The 17,932-nt window shown below is 41.7% G+C and overlaps 1 protein-coding gene across 1 annotated transcript in view; it reads left to right on the forward strand.

Annotated features, from left to right (window-relative positions):
* LOC103518111 (disintegrin and metalloproteinase domain-containing protein 10) overlaps window positions 1-15,476 on the forward strand; it is a gene marked incomplete at its 5' end in the record, with an annotated part of 15,634 nt that extends 158 nt beyond the window's left edge. The window contains 17 exons of the mRNA XM_026829994.1: window positions 157-223; window positions 599-889; window positions 933-1,124; window positions 2,118-2,266; window positions 2,534-2,556; window positions 2,961-2,967; window positions 3,315-3,527; window positions 4,002-4,067; window positions 4,964-5,101; window positions 5,969-6,194; window positions 7,005-7,185; window positions 7,620-7,789; window positions 9,457-9,692; window positions 10,474-10,755; window positions 13,213-13,354; window positions 14,001-14,165; window positions 14,954-15,476. Of these exons, the coding sequence (XP_026685795.1) occupies window positions 157-223; window positions 599-889; window positions 933-1,124; window positions 2,118-2,266; window positions 2,534-2,556; window positions 2,961-2,967; window positions 3,315-3,527; window positions 4,002-4,067; window positions 4,964-5,101; window positions 5,969-6,194; window positions 7,005-7,185; window positions 7,620-7,789; window positions 9,457-9,692; window positions 10,474-10,755; window positions 13,213-13,354; window positions 14,001-14,092 (2,475 nt within the window). The remainder of the gene's footprint in view (window positions 1-156; window positions 224-598; window positions 890-932; window positions 1,125-2,117; window positions 2,267-2,533; window positions 2,557-2,960; window positions 2,968-3,314; window positions 3,528-4,001; window positions 4,068-4,963; window positions 5,102-5,968; window positions 6,195-7,004; window positions 7,186-7,619; window positions 7,790-9,456; window positions 9,693-10,473; window positions 10,756-13,212; window positions 13,355-14,000; window positions 14,166-14,953) is intronic.
* Window positions 15,477-17,932: the final 2,456 nt, after the last annotated feature.

Raw genomic sequence — 17,932 nt, forward strand, 5'->3', positions numbered from 1 at the left:
GGAGTTTGTCGGGGGGGGGGGGGGGGGGTGTCGGATGCTCCAAATTTTTGGAGTCTGGCCTACAGTAAAAGAAAAAAATAATACGGCCTTGCCCCCACCCACCAAAATCCTTTTGATCTTATGCACTTGTTTTCTACATCAAAATCCTTGTTCCAGTCGATTTCGATTGCAATCGATCGGCTTTGGGACTCTGGCTTAACTGAGGTTAAATATGGGGAGGCGGGTAGCTTGTCGTCTAATGAAGGGTAAAACCCTCGTCAGTAAAAACCTTTCCTCCAAAATCTTTGATTGGGACCCGCTTTCCAGTTGTTGGCGATTGACATACCTACCAATATGACTACTACTGCAGCGGGAAAAAAACCGCGATCGCGGGTCTAAATTTCTGCGGACGTCCAGCGGATCCGCAGGGAAAACGCGCGGATTTCACTAGAATACCGCTGTGTGTGAAAGGACTCATTAAACACTCACTGACTAGGCGGAAAAAAACCGCGAGAGCGGAATCCGCGCGGTAAAAATCCGCTCAGTGTGAAATGGCTCTTAAGAGGAGGACTTTGACGCATTTTTACTTTCCTTATTTCTTATTATTGAGTTAAATCAGTTAAAATATGTACTAACAGGAACTTGATTTTTAACATTAATTGCTCTCTTCTCACAGGTGAGCCAGACAGCTACGTGTTTGGCTCGGTTCTGGACGGTCTGTTCGAGGGCAAAATCATCTCGCCCAAATCCGGCTCCTACTATGTGGAGAAGGCGGCCCGATACTTCCGCCCATCGGCCGCCAATACCACCAAACCCTCCCCCGCCCCTACTCTGGACGGTCTGTTCGAGGGCAAAATCATCTCGCCCAAATCCGGCTCCTACTATGTGGAGAAGGCGGCCCGATACTTCCGCCCATCGTCCGCCAATGCCACCAAACCCTCTCCCGCTCCTAGGTCTGTTCGAGGGCAAAATCATCTCGCCCAAATCCGGCTCCTACTATGTGGAGAAGGCGGCCCGATACTTCCGCCCATCGGCCGCCAACGCCACCAAACCCTCCCCCGCTCCTACGCAAGAAGAGGGGAAGTTTCATACCATCATGTACAAGGAGGCGGACATTGAGGACCCCTATGAACATTTGAGAACGGGTAAGTAAAATAAATTACTTCTGTAGCCGAGTGGTTAAGTAGTGAGTTTCAACCTGGAGGTGCTGGGTTCGAATCCAGCCCGGGGAAGAAAATTATCTGACTTTTCTGTTCCCGGATAGGTATGGAATGTCCTAAACCGCTCCTAGGCAAGAGGAGGGGAAGTTCCATACCATCATGTACAAGGAGGCGGACATTGAGGACCCCTATGAACATTTGAGAACGGGTAAGTAAAAAATTACTTCTCTGGCCGAGTGGTTAAGTAGTGAGTTTCAACCTGGAGGTACTGGGTTCGAATCCAGCCCGGGGAAGAAAATTGTCTGACTTTTCTGTTCCCGGATAGGTATGGAATGTCCTAAATGCCATCCATCAGATCTACAAAATTCTCGACATGGAATGTGCCTTTTTTTAAAGAGGTTTGACAGAAGGAACTGTAACTGCTATGGTCTTATCGTACTGAAATCGAAGAGAGAATGAAGACAGGATAGGAGAAAGCCAGCCGTTCCGAGAACGAACATTATCCCATCAGGATAAAATCCGCCCCGGGCGGAAATCGAACCCGCGGCCCAGCGCTTAAAAGACAGATGGACTACCAACCAAGCTAACTAGGCTGGCTGGAATGTAGTGTGAAAGCGAATCTTTTTTTTTTTTTACTCGGGACTCGGGGGGTTTCTAAAACATAAATTTTCAAGCATTTCTTCCCGATTTTGAAAATTTGGACCAATTCCAACACTTTCGCATTACTTACATATATTATGCATAGTGGCCTTATCCTTATAGGGTACATAGAATAGAATATACCTTGTTTATCCTGCTAGGATAGGACTGAAAAGTCCCTTTTCCCCCGCAGTCTAACCAAGGTGTAGATGATCACCCAGATTAATTAAAAAAAAAAAAAAAAGATTATAAGAAGAACATAATGTAATAGAAGTTTTTTTTCCTTTTTTATTAAATAGTAATAAAAACATTTCATAACCAGCACGATTTTTCTCTCAGGTCATTTCGGAGGTTGCGGAGTGCCGGATAACCAGGCCGGAATGTCCTGGATGGATCGGGTGGCCAATTCCGGCGTCGACGAAGACGATTACCCTCCTACGGCCGACGACAATTCGGAAGATAACCATCTGAACCCTCTGGAGGCCGAGGCTACTTACTTGTTCCCTTGTTCAGCACAAGAGAAGAGCAGGAGCCTGAAGAAGAGGAGGAAGGGCAATCGCGGGAAAATGACGCGAGGAGCATAACCGGAGCGCACTTTATAAAGAGTACACCATCGGATAACCTGGCCGTATTGTTCCTGGATGATCGGACACACAATATACAGACAACAACCGACCAGTAATATTTGTCTTCCAGAAACCGAATCGACAACTGCGAAAAACTATACCAGTTCTGAACCTCTCTTGATCATCTCTGCTCCACATGAGAAATATTCACCGTACACAATACTCTGAGCATCAATAAACCTACGCGCTTGTCGATAACAATCAGTACGACATAGGAACACGACTTGTTTAACCACGTATTTAATCTTATCTCTACCTAGTTTATAAGGATGGTTTATATTCTGTAATATAAGATAAGATAACATGAAAATTATACATTAACATCATTCGCCTAACTTATTCCTGTTCCCTTCCTAACCGATACGAGAAAGCGCAGGAATGAAGAAGGGAGGAAGGGGAATCGCGGGGGAAAATGAGGAGGAGCTATAACGGGAGCGGACTGATTTTTTTTTTGAAAAAAAAAAAAAAAAAAAAAAAAAAAAAAAAAAAAAAGGCAAATGGTGAGAAGATAACTTTGTGACCAATTGCAACATTGTTTCTGATCTTTGCTTCTAAGAAAAGAGGTGTAAAAATTAAACTCAGCTGCCAATCATCCTAGAATAAGTCAAAAAACCATAGAAGTGTGTGTGTGGGGGGGGGATTTTATTTACATCACATTGATTGATATCCAAAAAGCATTTGACACTGTCAACCAAACACTTCCAAAAATATTGGCTGCAATATAGATGGCCATATACCGAAGTCCTTTTTATCAAAAATCTATACTGGAGACAAAATCCCATAGGAAAAATCTGAACCGTTTACTTTTCAGAATGGAGTGTGACAGGGATGCCTGATTTCTCCACAACTGACTAAACTACTAAATAAATAAATGATTAATCGATCTCCCAATTTCTCCATTTACTAATAGGGTGGAAAAACTGCAATTTCTCCCGTATATAAATTATATAATTTCCCCCTTTCTTCTTCCCTCCAGGTGAATTACAACGCTGACAAGACTCGAGAGGAGATCCTATCCCTGATAGCCCATCACGTGACCGCGGTCAATTATATCTACCGGGACACCCGGTTTGATGGCCAGATCGAACACAGGAACATTCAGTTTGAAGTACAACGAGTCAAGGTAAGCTTTGAAACTGACTTAACCAAATAGCATATCACTTGCTGCTCCTTCGGGGTTCACGCCTCTAAAGTGAGACAAAATTTCAAAAAAAAAAATAATTGCCATGCCGACATTAAAAGAGGAGAGAAAAATGAATGAGGGGAGGGGGAAAAATCGAAATACAAAAGATTGGAGGATAGATTTTGGTGGGTGTAATGTAAATCTTGCACTTTTCGAATTCAATTTTAGCACACTTTAATACATGTAAATGAAAATCTTACTCCTGAGGCTGTTGAGAAGTATTTTTGACTATATTTTGTGTCCCCTTTTTACTAGTACTAGATTGATATTCTATTCTATTCTATTTTATTCTGTTCTACTCCCTACTACCACCATTAGGGGTAAAGGGACTTTTCAGTCCTATTCGGGCAGGATAAACAAGGTATTCTATTCTATTCTACTCTACTATATTATTCTATTCTATTCTATTCCCAGATTGATGATGACATCGCATGCCGGCCGCACTACAAGGGTGAGCGCAACAATCATTATCCCATCAGGATAAAATCCGCCCCGGGCGGGAATTGAACCCGCGGCCTAGCGCTTACAAGGCAGACGCGCTACCAACTAAAGAACTAAGCTAACTAGGCTGTCTATAAATATGAAAAAGTGCTTGTTTACATTAAATTTGTTTGAGTGAGTATTCACGTAGCTCCAGCCAGAGGTGCCTTTAGGCTTCCTCAACTTGAGGAACGTCTCTACTCTCTGCTCTGCATAGTCTGCATACAACCCTTGGTCAGCCTTGGTGTACCTGTACCTGTATTCTGTAAGAATGGGATAAATAACGATAATATCGATATTCGATATTTCGGGTTATTGATATTTTTGTTTCGATAATATCGCATATCGATATTGCGCTTTCGATAATATCGATATCGGTAATATCGATATTCTTGATTCGATACGGCATCCCTATACTAAATCCACCTTGAATCCAAACATCCTGAAGACAAGACCTTGTTCCTTGATAATGAATAGTTCTAATGAAGCATTAAATGTCTTTATAATAGAGCAAATCATAATTGACATTGGCAAAATCATAATTGCCATTGACAAAAATTATAATAAGCATACTATTGACATTGATATCTGACGAGTCATCCATGATTCCAGAAATATTGGGTGTCAATATCAGAAAATTGTACACAGAATCAATTATTACTTATTGTTCTGTAAAGATCAACTCCATGGTTCCTTGTGACATTAGTAGCGAGATGATAATGATAATAATTGGTAAATCATCTATTACTATACTTCGTGTGCAGTTGAAAAAAATACACTAAAACTTTTTTGGTGCACTCCCACGAAATTCTCATTCCTGGACACTAATATTTTGAAGGCATACCTATAACATACTGTATACCAAACACTAATTTTATTATTATTATTTTCTCTTCGCAGGCGCCTCAGGCGGAATTTGTGAGAAGTACAAGACCTACACGGAGACCATAGGCGGTCTGTACCAATCTACCAAACGCAGTCTGAACACTGGCATCATCACGTTTGTCAACTATAACTCCCGTGTACCTCCTAAGGTAAAATATAACACTAGAAGGTTTATGGGTAGCTGCTCATTATCAGGTAGACCTGATACCTGATAGTGAGTGGCTGTGGATAAATAATGAGATAAATAAATAATGAGATTGACAGGATAGGAGAAAGCCAGCCGTTCCGAGAACGAACATTACCTATCCCATCAGGATAAAATCCGCCCCGGGCGGGAATCGAACCCGGATTGACGGACTGCCCAAAATTTGAGTCGCCAAAAGGGCACAGCATAAAATTCAAACGAAATTTTTATAGTATAATTTTCGTTCTCGGAATGGCTGACTTTCTTCTCCTATCCTGTCTTCCTTCTCTCTTCGCTTTCGGGACGATAAAACCCTAGCAGTTACAGTTCCCTCTATTCTTCTTCCTAACTTTTTCCTTTCTCTCTATCAAATCTCTTGAAAAAAAAAGCCTTTAAAGAAAATTGAAACCGTTGTTTACAAATGTCTGGAATTTTGACCATTAGGCCATTTTCCTACGGAAAATTGAAATTTCAAACTCATTTCTTTGGTCCTCACTTTCCAGGTATCTCAGCTGACCCTCGCTCACGAGATCGGGCACAATTTCGGCTCCCCTCACGATTACCCGTCCGAGTGTCGCCCTGGTGGTCTCTTCTTCTCCTATCCTGTCTTCCTTCTCTCTTCGCTTTCGGGACGATAAAACCCTAGCAGTTACAGTTCCCTCTATTCTTCTTCCTAACCTTTCCCTTCTTTCCCTCTATCAAATCTCTCGAAAAAAAGCCTTTAAAGAAAATTGAAACTGTTGTTTACAAATGTCTGGAATTTTGACCATTAGGCCATTTTCCTACGGAAAATTGAAACTTCAAACTCATTTCTTTGGTCCTCACTTTCCAGGTATCTCAGCTGACCCTTGCTCACGAGATCGGTCACAATTTCGGCTCCCCTCACGATTACCCGTCCGAGTGTCGCCCTGGTGGTCTAAACGGGAACTACATCATGTTTGCTTCCGCCACCAGTGGTGATCGGCCGAACAATAGCAAATTCTCCTCGTGTAGTGTTAACAATATCAGTAGCGTACTGGATGCCATGTATATTAGCAAGAAAAGGAACTGCTTCAAATGTAAGTGTAATCTTCTTCCGGAAATGCTACTCTCTTTGGAATGAAATGTTGTTGTTGTTGTAGCGGCTTTAGCTTTCGCCGAATGGCGATAGCAGAATAAAGAAAAGATGTCTTTTTGTATCTGCTATACACCGGGGTGATGATCTCTAGCTCTAGCCATGTCAAATTGGCTGGCTCGTCCTGAACCGCAGTCAACCATCGTGAGGACTTGTGCTTGGTCTTTAAAAGCAGAGAGAACCCTTTGAGGAACTGCCAGCTTGCTAGGCTGGTTAGGGTTAGCTGTTCTCCTCCCTGTTTATAGTCCCACAGCCAGACGCTAGTCTTCTCTCTGTTTAACGTCCCCTAGCCAGACAGGGATAGGGGAATGAAATGTTTCCAAATTCGGTGCAAAAGGAGTTTCTAGTGGTTAATTATTGTAGAACAAGCTCTGCCGTATTTTAGGCAGCTTTACGCGTATTGGTCTTGTGAAAGGTCACGATTAGCCCAGTGGTAACGCGCTTGCTGGCCATGCAGAAGGTCCCGGGTTCGAATCCTACCATCGACAAAAAAGAAAAAAATTGCATTCGGTATTTGATTGCAAATATTTGAAGGTTACTTTCTGGTGTTCTCGTGTTGACCCAGCGCCTAAATGGGAAGTATTGTGTCTCTTCTGACAAATCTGATGAGAGGCATACTACGGGATGGGCTTGCTACTACACAGACCACAAGCCTCCAGTGTAGCAATCATTGCTACGAAACAAAAACGGCCGTGAAACACTCTTTTTCAACAGTTTCATTCCTTGTTTTCACACCCATTTTCATTCATTTCAGCATCGGAGGGCGCGTTCTGCGGGAACAAGATCGTGGAGGCGGGTGAGGAGTGTGATTGTGGATACGATGATGAAGAGTGTGAGAATGATCGGTGCTGTTATCCGCGGGAAATGAAGCAGGAGGATCTCCGTCTGAATGCGTCCGCCAAAGGGTGTGCCAGGAAAGCGTATACCGAGTGCAGGTAAGATTTCGTTTATTTTTGAGGGGCACTACTGGTAAAATTGCAGAATAAGATTGAAAAATATTATTTTTCACACACTGTCTGACTGCTGGCTGGGGGCCTTTTTACACGGAGTAGACCAGCTTAGTCTGTCTGGGGGACTTAAAACAGGGAGAATACCAGCCTGAAATAGCAAAGGTTGAGTTCTCATTGCAAAATCTCGTTCTCATTGCAATCTAAGTTTCAATATGCCGAAAATGCATTTGCATTGTAGGTATGTTACTTCATCTCCTCTTGTACATTGTACGTAACATAAAAAGTTCTCCCACTGCAGGACTTTAAGCTGAGACTGTATCAACTTCAATTCTTCTAATAATACGAGTAACCTAATAACACAGTCTAGCGGTTGACTTTTTGACAGCATATTTACCTACATATTCTCTCCGCTGTTTCAGTCCTAGTCAAGGTCCATGCTGCTACTCGGATACCTGTCGCTTTGTACCTCCGTCAGAACGACATGAGTGTAGAGGTGAGGCTGAATGTTCCTGGTCTAGTACTTGCTCGGGTAAAAGTCCCGAGTGTCCCCCGCCACCGCCCAAAGCCAACAAGACTAGATGCAATGAGGGTAAGTACGAAATAATATCAAGTAACAGCCCGTTCATACTGATCGAATTTTTCTTCGTTGGCAATGTGAACACTCTATCTCTAATTCATTTGTATACGCCTCACAAAAAGAAAAAAAAATCGTACCTATTAAAGAAAATTTCGTTTCGTGCATTGTGAACGAGCTATAACACTTTACGCCAGCAAAAAATTTCCTATAGTGGATTAGGGTGATTTTGAGACAGTGCAATTTTGAGACACCAAGTTCATTGGTCTCAAACATACTTCTTCACAAATGACCATTAGGTTTCTGTCTCGAAATCACCTCATCTTTTATATACTCTTTGCTTACTCTGTGTTAATCACCATTTTGTTACTTCCCCCCTTAGGTACTCAGCTTTGTATCAATGGAGAGTGCACAGGTTCCATATGTCTCAAGTGGGGACTACATGAGTGCTTCCTCACATGAACAACATAGATAGAGCTCTCTGTTATTACTCTTTGCTTACTCTGTGTTAATCATTTTGTCACTCCCTCCCTCAGGTACTCAGCTTTGTATCAACGGAGAGTGCACAGGTTCCATATGTCTCAAGTGGGGACTACATGAGTGCTTCCTCACATGAACAACATAGATAGAACTCTCTATCATTACTCTTTGCTTACTCTGTGTTAATCACTTTGTCACTCCCTCCCTCAGGTACTCAGCTTTGTATCAACGGAGAGTGCACAGGTTCCATATGTCTCAAGTGGGGACTACATGAGTGCTTCCTCACATGAACAACATAGATAGAGCTCTCTGTTATTACTCTTTGCTTACTCTGTGTTAATCATTTTATTACTCCCCCTCAGGTACTCAGCTTTGTATCAACGGAGAGTGCACGGGTTCCATATGTCTCAAGTGGGGACTGCACGAGTGCTTCCTCACATAAACAACATAGATAAGAGAACTCTCTGCCATTACTCTTTGCTTTCTCTGTGCTAATCACTTTGTTGCTCCCCCTCAGGTACTCAGCTTTGTATCAATGGAGAGTGCACGGGTTCCATATGTCTCAAGTGGGGACTGCACGAGTGCTTCCTCACATAAACAACATAGATAAGAGAACTCTCTGCCATTACTCTTTGCTTTCTCTGTGCTAATCACTTTGTTGCTCCCCCTCAGGTACTCAGCTTTGTATCAATGGAGAGTGCACGGGTTCCATATGTCTCAAGTGGGGACTACATGAGTGCTTCCTCACATGAACAACATAGATAGAGCTCTCTGTTATTACTCTTTGCTTACTCTGTGTTAATCATTTTATTACTCCCCCTCAGGTACTCAGCTTTGTATCAACGGAGAGTGCACAGGTTCCATATGTCTCGAGTGGGGACTACATGAGTGCTTCCTCACATGAACAACATAGATAGAACTCTCTATCATTACTCTTTGCTTACTCTGTGTTAATCACTTTGTCACTCCCTCCCTCAGGTACTCAGCTTTGTATCAACGGAGAGTGCACGGGTTCCATATGTCTCAAGTGGGGACTACATGAGTGCTTCCTCACATGAACAACATAGATAGAACTCTCTGTTATTACTCTTTGCTTACTCTGTGTTAACCATTTTGTTGCTCCCCCTCAGGTACTCAGCTTTGTATCAACGGAGAGTGCACGGGTTCCATATGTCTCGAGTGGGGACTGCACTCCCCCTCAGGTACTCAGCTTTGTATCAACGGAGAGTGCACGGGTTCCATATGTCTCGAGTGGGGACTGCACGAGTGCTTCCTCACATCTCAGAACAACATAGATAAGAGGAAGCTGTGTGAGCTTGCCTGTAGTAATGATACGAGGGGCGGGGTGTGTAGATCTACGTCAGAGTTTGCGGCCAGTGTGGATTTGCCCCCGGGAGGAATCAGTTTGAGGCCGGGCTCCCCTTGTGATAACTTTCAGGTGAGAGTTTTACTCGTGAATTTTATAGATACTCCATTGAAAGGGTACTTGTTCAAAAATCAAGTCAATGAAAAATTGCTACAAAAAGGAGATGTCTCAGGTGTGCAGTCCAGTGTGGATTTGCCCCCGGGAGGAATCAGTTTGAGGCCGGGCTCCCCTTGTGATAACTTTCAGGTGAGAGTTTTACTCGTGAATTTCATAGATACTCCATTGAAAGGGTACTTGTTCAAAAATCAAGTCAATGAAAAATTGCTACAAAGAAGAGATGTCTCAGGTGAGCAGCGACCAGTGTCAAAGGGTTAGGTTAAACACAAAAAGGAGCTTTCTTTTTCATTGTTGTGGCTTTTAAATAAAAGACTCGGTAACTTTGTGAAAGTCCATTATAATTTCCAACTATTAGATTGTTTTCTCGTGCATCCATAGTGACCTAGCAATTAATGAATGGGTTAATATTGTGTCTTGTATAGCCCATCATTTGAGACTTAGGTACACCGAGATAATCATGCTACAAGCTACAACTTAAACCCATATGTTTTTACTTTTCCTATCCTACAAGAAGGAAAGTAATTTAGTCACGTAGAATTTTTTCCCCTTATATTTGGTTTCCTCACGGATACAATTAAACCATAATCAAATATCAAATCTAAAGGAAATTTTCTTTTGGATTGAACACTGCCAAACCGGGCAAACTGTTTATCTTTATGGTGGGGAAAAAATCATAACCCTCCCAACTCACACCGTTTCGATCCAATAACCTCCCCCTCCTTTCTCTCCCCCCCAGGGCTACTGTGACGTGTTCTACCGGTGTCGTGCGGTTGACGCCGAGGGTCCGCTGGCGCGCCTGAAGAACATGCTGCTGAACCGCGAGACGCTCCAATCCCTGCGCTCCTGGTCCACGGAGAACTGGTGGGCGTGTCTAGTGGGCGTGGTCGCGTTCATTATTGTGATGGGCGGAGTCATCAAGTGTTGCGCCGTGCACACGCCGTCATCCAATCCGAAGAAACAGAAAGCGGCTAGTCTGAGTCAGACGCTGCGCAGCCCCATGTCCACGCTACGACGAATGGTGAGTAATCATTGGTTTAGCGGCTTTAGCTTTCGGAGAATAGAGTAAATCTCATGGCAGAATAGAGTAAATCTGCCAGAATACATTACTTTCCTTCCTATAGGATAAGGAAAGTAATGTATTCCGGCAAAATTTACTCTATTCTACTACAGGATAAGGAAAGTGACAAAGATAATCTTTTTGTACTAGCCATATACCAGAGTGATGGAAACAAATTGCAATAAAGAAACTAATTATTCAAATAACTGAAAAATAAACCCATTTACCAGAAAATTAATAAAAGTGAGAGATGAAAAGATGAAAAAAGGAAGGTTTTGTTAAAGTCCTAGCATCGGCAAAAGAGTCTGAATGAGGTCTACAGTTCATAAAACAACTATTTCTTCACAATATCAAAAGATCAGTGTTAATGAACCATTATCATTCTAATGTCAAGATCAATCACAATAGAGCAAACGAAGATTCTACTAAATCCACCTTGAATCCAAACATCCTGGAGACGAGACCTTGTTCCTTGATAATGAATAGTTCTAATGGAGCATTAAATGTCTTTATAATAGAGCAAATCATAATTGACATTGGCAAAAGCATAATTGCCATTGACAAAAATCATAATTGGCATATTATCGACATTGATATCTGACGAGTCATCCATGATTCCAGAAATATTGGGTGTCAATATCAGAAAATTGTACACAGAATCAATTATTATTTATTGTTCTGTAAAGATTAACTCCACGGTTCCTTGTGACATTGGTAGCGAGATGATAATGATAATAATTGGTAAACCATCTATTGCTATACTTCATGTGCAGTTGAAAAAAATACACTAAAACTTTTTTGGTGCACTCCCACGAAGTTCTCACTCCTGGACACTAATATTTTGAAGGCATACCTATAACGGCCCCTCACATGGCCATGGGCCCAGTAGGAGTCATCATCATCACCACCATCATCATCCCAAAGGTAAGACATCTCCTCATGATAATGATTCAGATGGTCACCCATCCAGATTCGAACCACGCGCAACGTTCAATGCTTAACTCATTGGGAAGTGGTGCATTCAACGTGCGGTCACCGCGAGGGTAACCCATATCTGGAAGCCGTTAAATCTGCTACAAAAAAAGTGGGGAATTGATACCAGAAAAGGAAATACCACCTATTTCTTCAATAAGGTGCCTCAACTTTACCAGGTCGTTCACGTCGATCAATTACTTACCTTTCTTAATTTTTTGATGAGGAATCATGAGGAAAAAAAAGTAATCTATGGTAGTAAATAACTTAAATTTTAGCAAGGTTCTTTATTTATAATTTGTGAATTTATTATGTACCAAATACCTACACAAGACTTTGGTTAGACTCCGGGAGTAAAGGAACTTTTCTGTCTCATTCTGGCAGTATAAAAGGTTATAAGTCTGAGTCAGACGCTGCGCAGCCCCATGTCCACGCTACGACGAATGGTGAGTAATCATTGGTTTAGCGGCTTTAGCTTTCGGAGAACAGAGTAAATCTCATGGCAGAGATACATTACTTTCCTTCATATAGTATGAGGAAAGTAATGTAGTCCGGCATAATTTACTCTATTCTACTACAGGATAAGGAAAGTAAAAAAGATAATCTTTTTGTATTAGCCATACACCAGAGTGGTGGTCTCTAGCCATGTTTAATTGGCTCGCCCTGAACCGCAGTCAACCATCATGAGGACTTGTGCTTTCTTTTTGAAGGATGATAAACCCTTTGTAACCTCAAGCTAGCTAGGCGGGTTATTTTCTTTTCTTTTGGGGTCGAGTGGATTGGAACACATCACATACCTTCAGGCACACTCCATTTGTCAAAGGTATGATAGTGAGTGGCTGGCCTAAGAGAGATAAATAATGAGATTTTTTTTAAGAGGTTTGACAGAGGGAACTGTAACTGCTATGGTCTTATCGTCCCGAAACCGAAGAGAAGGAAGACAGGATAGGAGAAAACCAGCCGTTCCGAGAACGAACATTACCTATCCCATCAGGAAAAAATCCGCCCCGGGCGGGAATCGAACCCGGATTGACGGACTGCCCAAAATTTGAGTCGCCGAAAAGGGCACAGCATAAAATTCAAACGAAATTTTTATAGTATAATTTTCGTTCTCGGAATGGCTGACTTTCTTCTCCTATCCTGTCTTCCTTCTCTGTTCGCTTTCGGGACAATAAAACCTTATCAGTTATAGTTCCCTCTATTCTTCTCCCTAACCTTTCCCTTTCCCTCTATCAAATCTCTTGAAAAAAAAACCTTTAAAGAAAATTGAAACTGTTGTTTACAAATGTCTGGAATTTTGACCATTAGGCCATTGGTCAAGGGTCTAGGTTTTCCTTGCCCTTGGGATCAATTTAATTTGAAGAAACCATTTACTCATGAAAATTTGTAATGAAGTTGTTTCATTCAAATCTCTTAAAAGTATTATTATTATTCTTTGACTTTCAGCGAGGGCCCCATCACCATCAGCAGAGTATAATACCTACCTCAAGACCAGGGCCGGCTGGGGGCCCACATCACAGGGGTGGCCCCTCACATGGCCATGGGCCCAGTAGGAGTCATCATCATCACCACCATCATCATCCCAAAGGTAAGACATCTCCTCATGATAATGGTTCAGATGGTCACCCATCCAGATTCGAACCACGCGCAACGTTCAATGCTTAACACAAACGAACCATTGGGAAGTGGTGCATTCAACGTGCGATCACCGCGAGGGTAACCCATATCTGGAAGCCGTTAAATCTGCTACAAAAAAAGGGGGGAATTGATACCAGAAAAGGAAATACCACCTATTTCTTCAATAAGGTGCCTCAACTTTACCAGGTCGTTCACGTCAATCAATTACTTACCTTTCTTAATTTTTTGATGAGGAATCATGAAGAAAAAAAAGTAATCTATGGTAGTAAATAACTTAAATTTTAGCAAGGTTCTTTATTTATAATTTGTGAATTTATTTTGTACCAAATACCTACATAAGACCTTGGTTAGACTCTGGGAGTAAAGGAACTTTTCTGTCTCATTCTGGCAGTATTAAAGGTTATCAAAAGTAATCTATGGTAGTAAATAACTTAAATTTTAGCAAGGTTCTTTATTTATAATTTGTGAATTTATTATGTACCAAATACCTACATAAGACCTTGGTTAGACTCCGGGAGTAAAGGAACTTTTCTGTCTCATTCTGGCAGTATAAAAGGTTATCTATATTCTATTCTCAATGCTATATTCTGTTTCAGCCTCTGCACCCCCCGCCTCCTCCAGTCGAGGAGATCCTAGTTACCATGGTGATGTGAGAAACCAGTTCCACATGCGTCAACATAAAGTGTGATAAACCCTGGGTTGAGTGGAAGAGCACCCTGCTCCTCCTGTGGACTACTCAAGCCCCAGATATGTCAACTCAGGTCAACTCATGGACTACTCAAGTCTTTCTGTAGACTAATCAGATTTCTACTGATTGTCTGTTGTGGACTACTCAAGCCCCAGAATCCCAGATGTCAACTCATAGACTACTCAAGTCTTTCTGTAGACTAACCTGAATCAGATTTCTACTTAATATCTGTCGTGGACTACTCAAGTCCAAATGTGGAATACTCAGGTCAACTAATGGCTAATCAAAAGTCTCTAGGCTCTACTTAATATTTATCGTGAAAGACCTGTAGTGAATTACTCGAGACCAGATAGAGGAGCAGAAAGAACTGCGCAGAAACGTATGCGCACAAACACATTAATGCGTTGCCTGCGAGGGAGCTTTGCTCGGACATTTGATGTGACGTCTTCGCCTACGGGAGCGTATGCCGTGACGTCAAAGTTCACGATTTACCGGTATGTATCTCGGTATCTAGAAGTCGTAGAAGAAAAAGAAAAATTCCGTTGGTCCTCATTTTTCCTGCTCTATGACTTTGAAACTTCACCCTAGTAAGCGCAACTGATCTATTGGAGGCTCAAGTTTAACTAAAGGCGGTTGTATGATAAATTAGGAGTGAGAAGAAGAAGGAGAGAAAGAAAGAGATTGGGAAATACGAGTTATCTCTTCCATATCAGAGAGAGAGTGAGAGAGAGAAGGCTTAGCAATGGTTCTGGTACATGGGGAAAAGCGAAATAAGATATCTTTTTTAAATAAGTATTCTCATCTCTCTCCCACCCTCTCTCTCTCTCCCTCTCTACTCAAGCCCCAGATATGTCAACTCAGGTCAACTCATGGACTACTCAAGTCTTTCTGTAGACTAATCAGATTTCTACTTAATATCTGTCGTGGACTACTCAAGTCCAAATGTGGAATACTCAAGTCAACTAATGGCCTACTCAAGTCTCTAATTGATGTTCATTGTGGATCACTCAAGTCCCCATTTAATGTTTTTTGTGGACCACTTAAGACGATATGGACTACTCAAATCCCGTAATCAAGGATCTACTTAAAGTTCGTCATAGACTACTCAAGACTAGATGTGGAATAATTCAGGTCATGTAATGGATTACTCAAGTTTCCGTAGACTAATCAAAAGTCTCTAGGCTCTACTTAATATCTATCGTGAAAGACCTGTAGTGAATTACTCAAGACCAGATACGGACCACTCAAGTCTTTCTCTAATCAAGTGTCTACTTAATGTTCATTGTTATTCGTCATCTGTTTGTGCTTTTTTAAAGACATATTTTGCAATTTCCCTCTTATATGCTGCCATTTTTTGTTGCATTTATTTGACCATTCTCCCCCCTCCCGGTTTTACCAAATAATATGTGCCCTCTCCCTCTCTCTCTCTCTCTCTTTTCCATTTATCTCCTCAATATACATACCGGGAAAAAGTAAATTGAAAAAGGAAGTAATTTCACCATTGTGAATAGCTTTCCCTCCCCACATACATCATATGGACCATAGTTAACCCAGATTTCAGGATCTAAAATGGAAAGTAGCAAAGTAGATCTAAGGTGTTTTTTCCTTTTTGGAAACTGATCACTGGAAAATTGACCACTGCTTCAATGGAAAGTGAATATAGCTATGGTCCATTTTACAGTGGTCAGTTTCCCGGAAGGAATAAACACCTAACCCCCCTCATAGTTACTTGTGTATAGGTTAACTTGGACAACCTTGTATTTAATGATAACTAAGTACAAACAATAAGTTCACACCCTACACAAATTCCCCCTTTTTTTTGTCACCACACCCAAAATGAAATACCCTAATACTTAATAGTGAGGAAATGGTAGGCATTTTTATCACTTGACACTTCTAGTGTAGGTAACCCCCTTACCTTTCGAAGAATTTTCGGAAACAACCGATTCCGATGGAGCGCCATCTTGGATTGCCTATGGTTTAGTACTCCCGGTTTTAAAACTATATATATATATATATATATATATATCCACTTTTGCTGAACCTGCAAAGATGGATGTCGAGGTGCAGATGTATTGGTAAGACCGGTCCTTGAGCATATGATTTATGTTAATCTCGTATACCTAACTTATATTACTATTTTTATTTTGAAGTCAGCTGTTGTCGAAGTTTGGCCCTATATAGATTTTTCCCCATGGTATAAATTACTTACATTTTTAAATGTCTACCTATTTTATATTATAATGGGCCCATTTTTGGTTTGCCCCCGGCCAAACTTTGAAAACCGCTGACCCCTAAAAGCTAATTAGCCAAATGTAAGACTGTACCATAGCTAGTATTTTAGGTACCATATACCGGAAGAAATATCCGCCTTAAAATTCATGGAAAATTCTTCTCATTCTCACAATCATCTAAAATTTCAGCCATTTTTCTTGGCCCAAAGGGAATTTGCGTTTTCATCCATACGCTTCTAAGTTTTTAATACCCCTCCCTTCTCTCCCTCTCCTTCCCATTACTCTCCCCCCTCTTCTTCCTCTCTCTCTTTCTATCCTCCTTTCCTATTTGTACCTACTTCATTGCTCGCTTTACTGTCTCTTTTTTCCTTCTTTCCCTTTCTCTCTCTCTCTCTCTTTCTTTCTCTCTCTCTCTCTGTCTCTCTCTCTCTCTCTTTCTCTCTCTCTGTCTCTCTCTCTCTCTCTCTTGCTTTTTCTCGTTCTACCTTTAGAGAGAACAGGAGAAAGGGAGAGAGTGAGTGAGAGATAGAAGGTGAGAAAATGAGAGGTAGTGAAAGATAGGGGGGGGGGAAGAGAGAGAGGAAGTACTTTTATTCAGAATTGGCACTATAGGAGGCAAAGTTTAGGTTAGGAGGCTGCAATGAAGACGAGTATGGTACCTGTACTAAATATAGGACACCCTCTGACGTTACGTGTGGAGTGGGCCATCCTTACATACGGCCACACTGGATGGGTTGCATACTCCCTATTTTCAGCTCTGTACCTAATATGTTTTTTTTTTTTAAGAGGTTTGACAGAGGGAACTGTAACTGCTATGGTCTTATCGTCCCGAAACCGAAGAGAGAAGGAAGACAGGATAGGAGAAACCCAGCCGTTCCGAGAACGAACATTATCCCATCAGCTTAGTTGGTAGGATAAAATCCGCCCGGGCGGATTTTATCCTACCAACTAAGCTAACTAGGCTGGCAAAAAGACCAAGTAAACAACCTAGCCCCCTAGCCAAGGGCCGTAAGTAGGTAGACAATCTCAATTAGCACTTATGACCTAACTTATACCTTAGATATGGGTACCTTATTCCTAGTGACAAAATAAGTAAGTAGGAGGTGGTATAGGTACTATTTTTTTTTTTTGCTATTAGTGCGTTTTTTCTCATTCAATTATGGACGAACAATCAGCAAAATTGCTGCCATCAGCAACAAAACAAGACACCAGGCAAAAAAAAGACATTTCAATGTCAATCGGTTAAAAAAAAGACCTTGTGGGCCTACAGTTCCACACTAATAGAATAAGTAAGTACTTCAATTACAAGCATTATTACGTGTATAGACCCCTTTCTCTCCCAGTCCTATATTCCCCCCCACACCCATTCACTATTCCTCCCCCTACCACACTCATCCCCCAGCCATTCCTCTCCTTCGACTCTCTCCCATTCCCCTATCCCCACCCATTCCTACATTCTAATCTCACTCCCAATCCTACTTCCCTGAAGTCTCTCTCCCATTCCCAACTTTCATTCCTACCCATCTTACCAATATTCATACCCATTCCGTCACCTCCTACTAGTCAAGTGTCTCTGTCTTCCTTTCCCATCTCCTTCCTCTCACAT

This window comes from Diaphorina citri, unplaced genomic scaffold (genome assembly GCF_000475195.1).
Source record: "Diaphorina citri unplaced genomic scaffold, Diaci psyllid genome assembly version 1.1 scaffold2078, whole genome shotgun sequence".
Lineage (NCBI taxonomy): Eukaryota > Metazoa > Arthropoda > Insecta > Hemiptera > Psyllidae > Diaphorina > Diaphorina citri.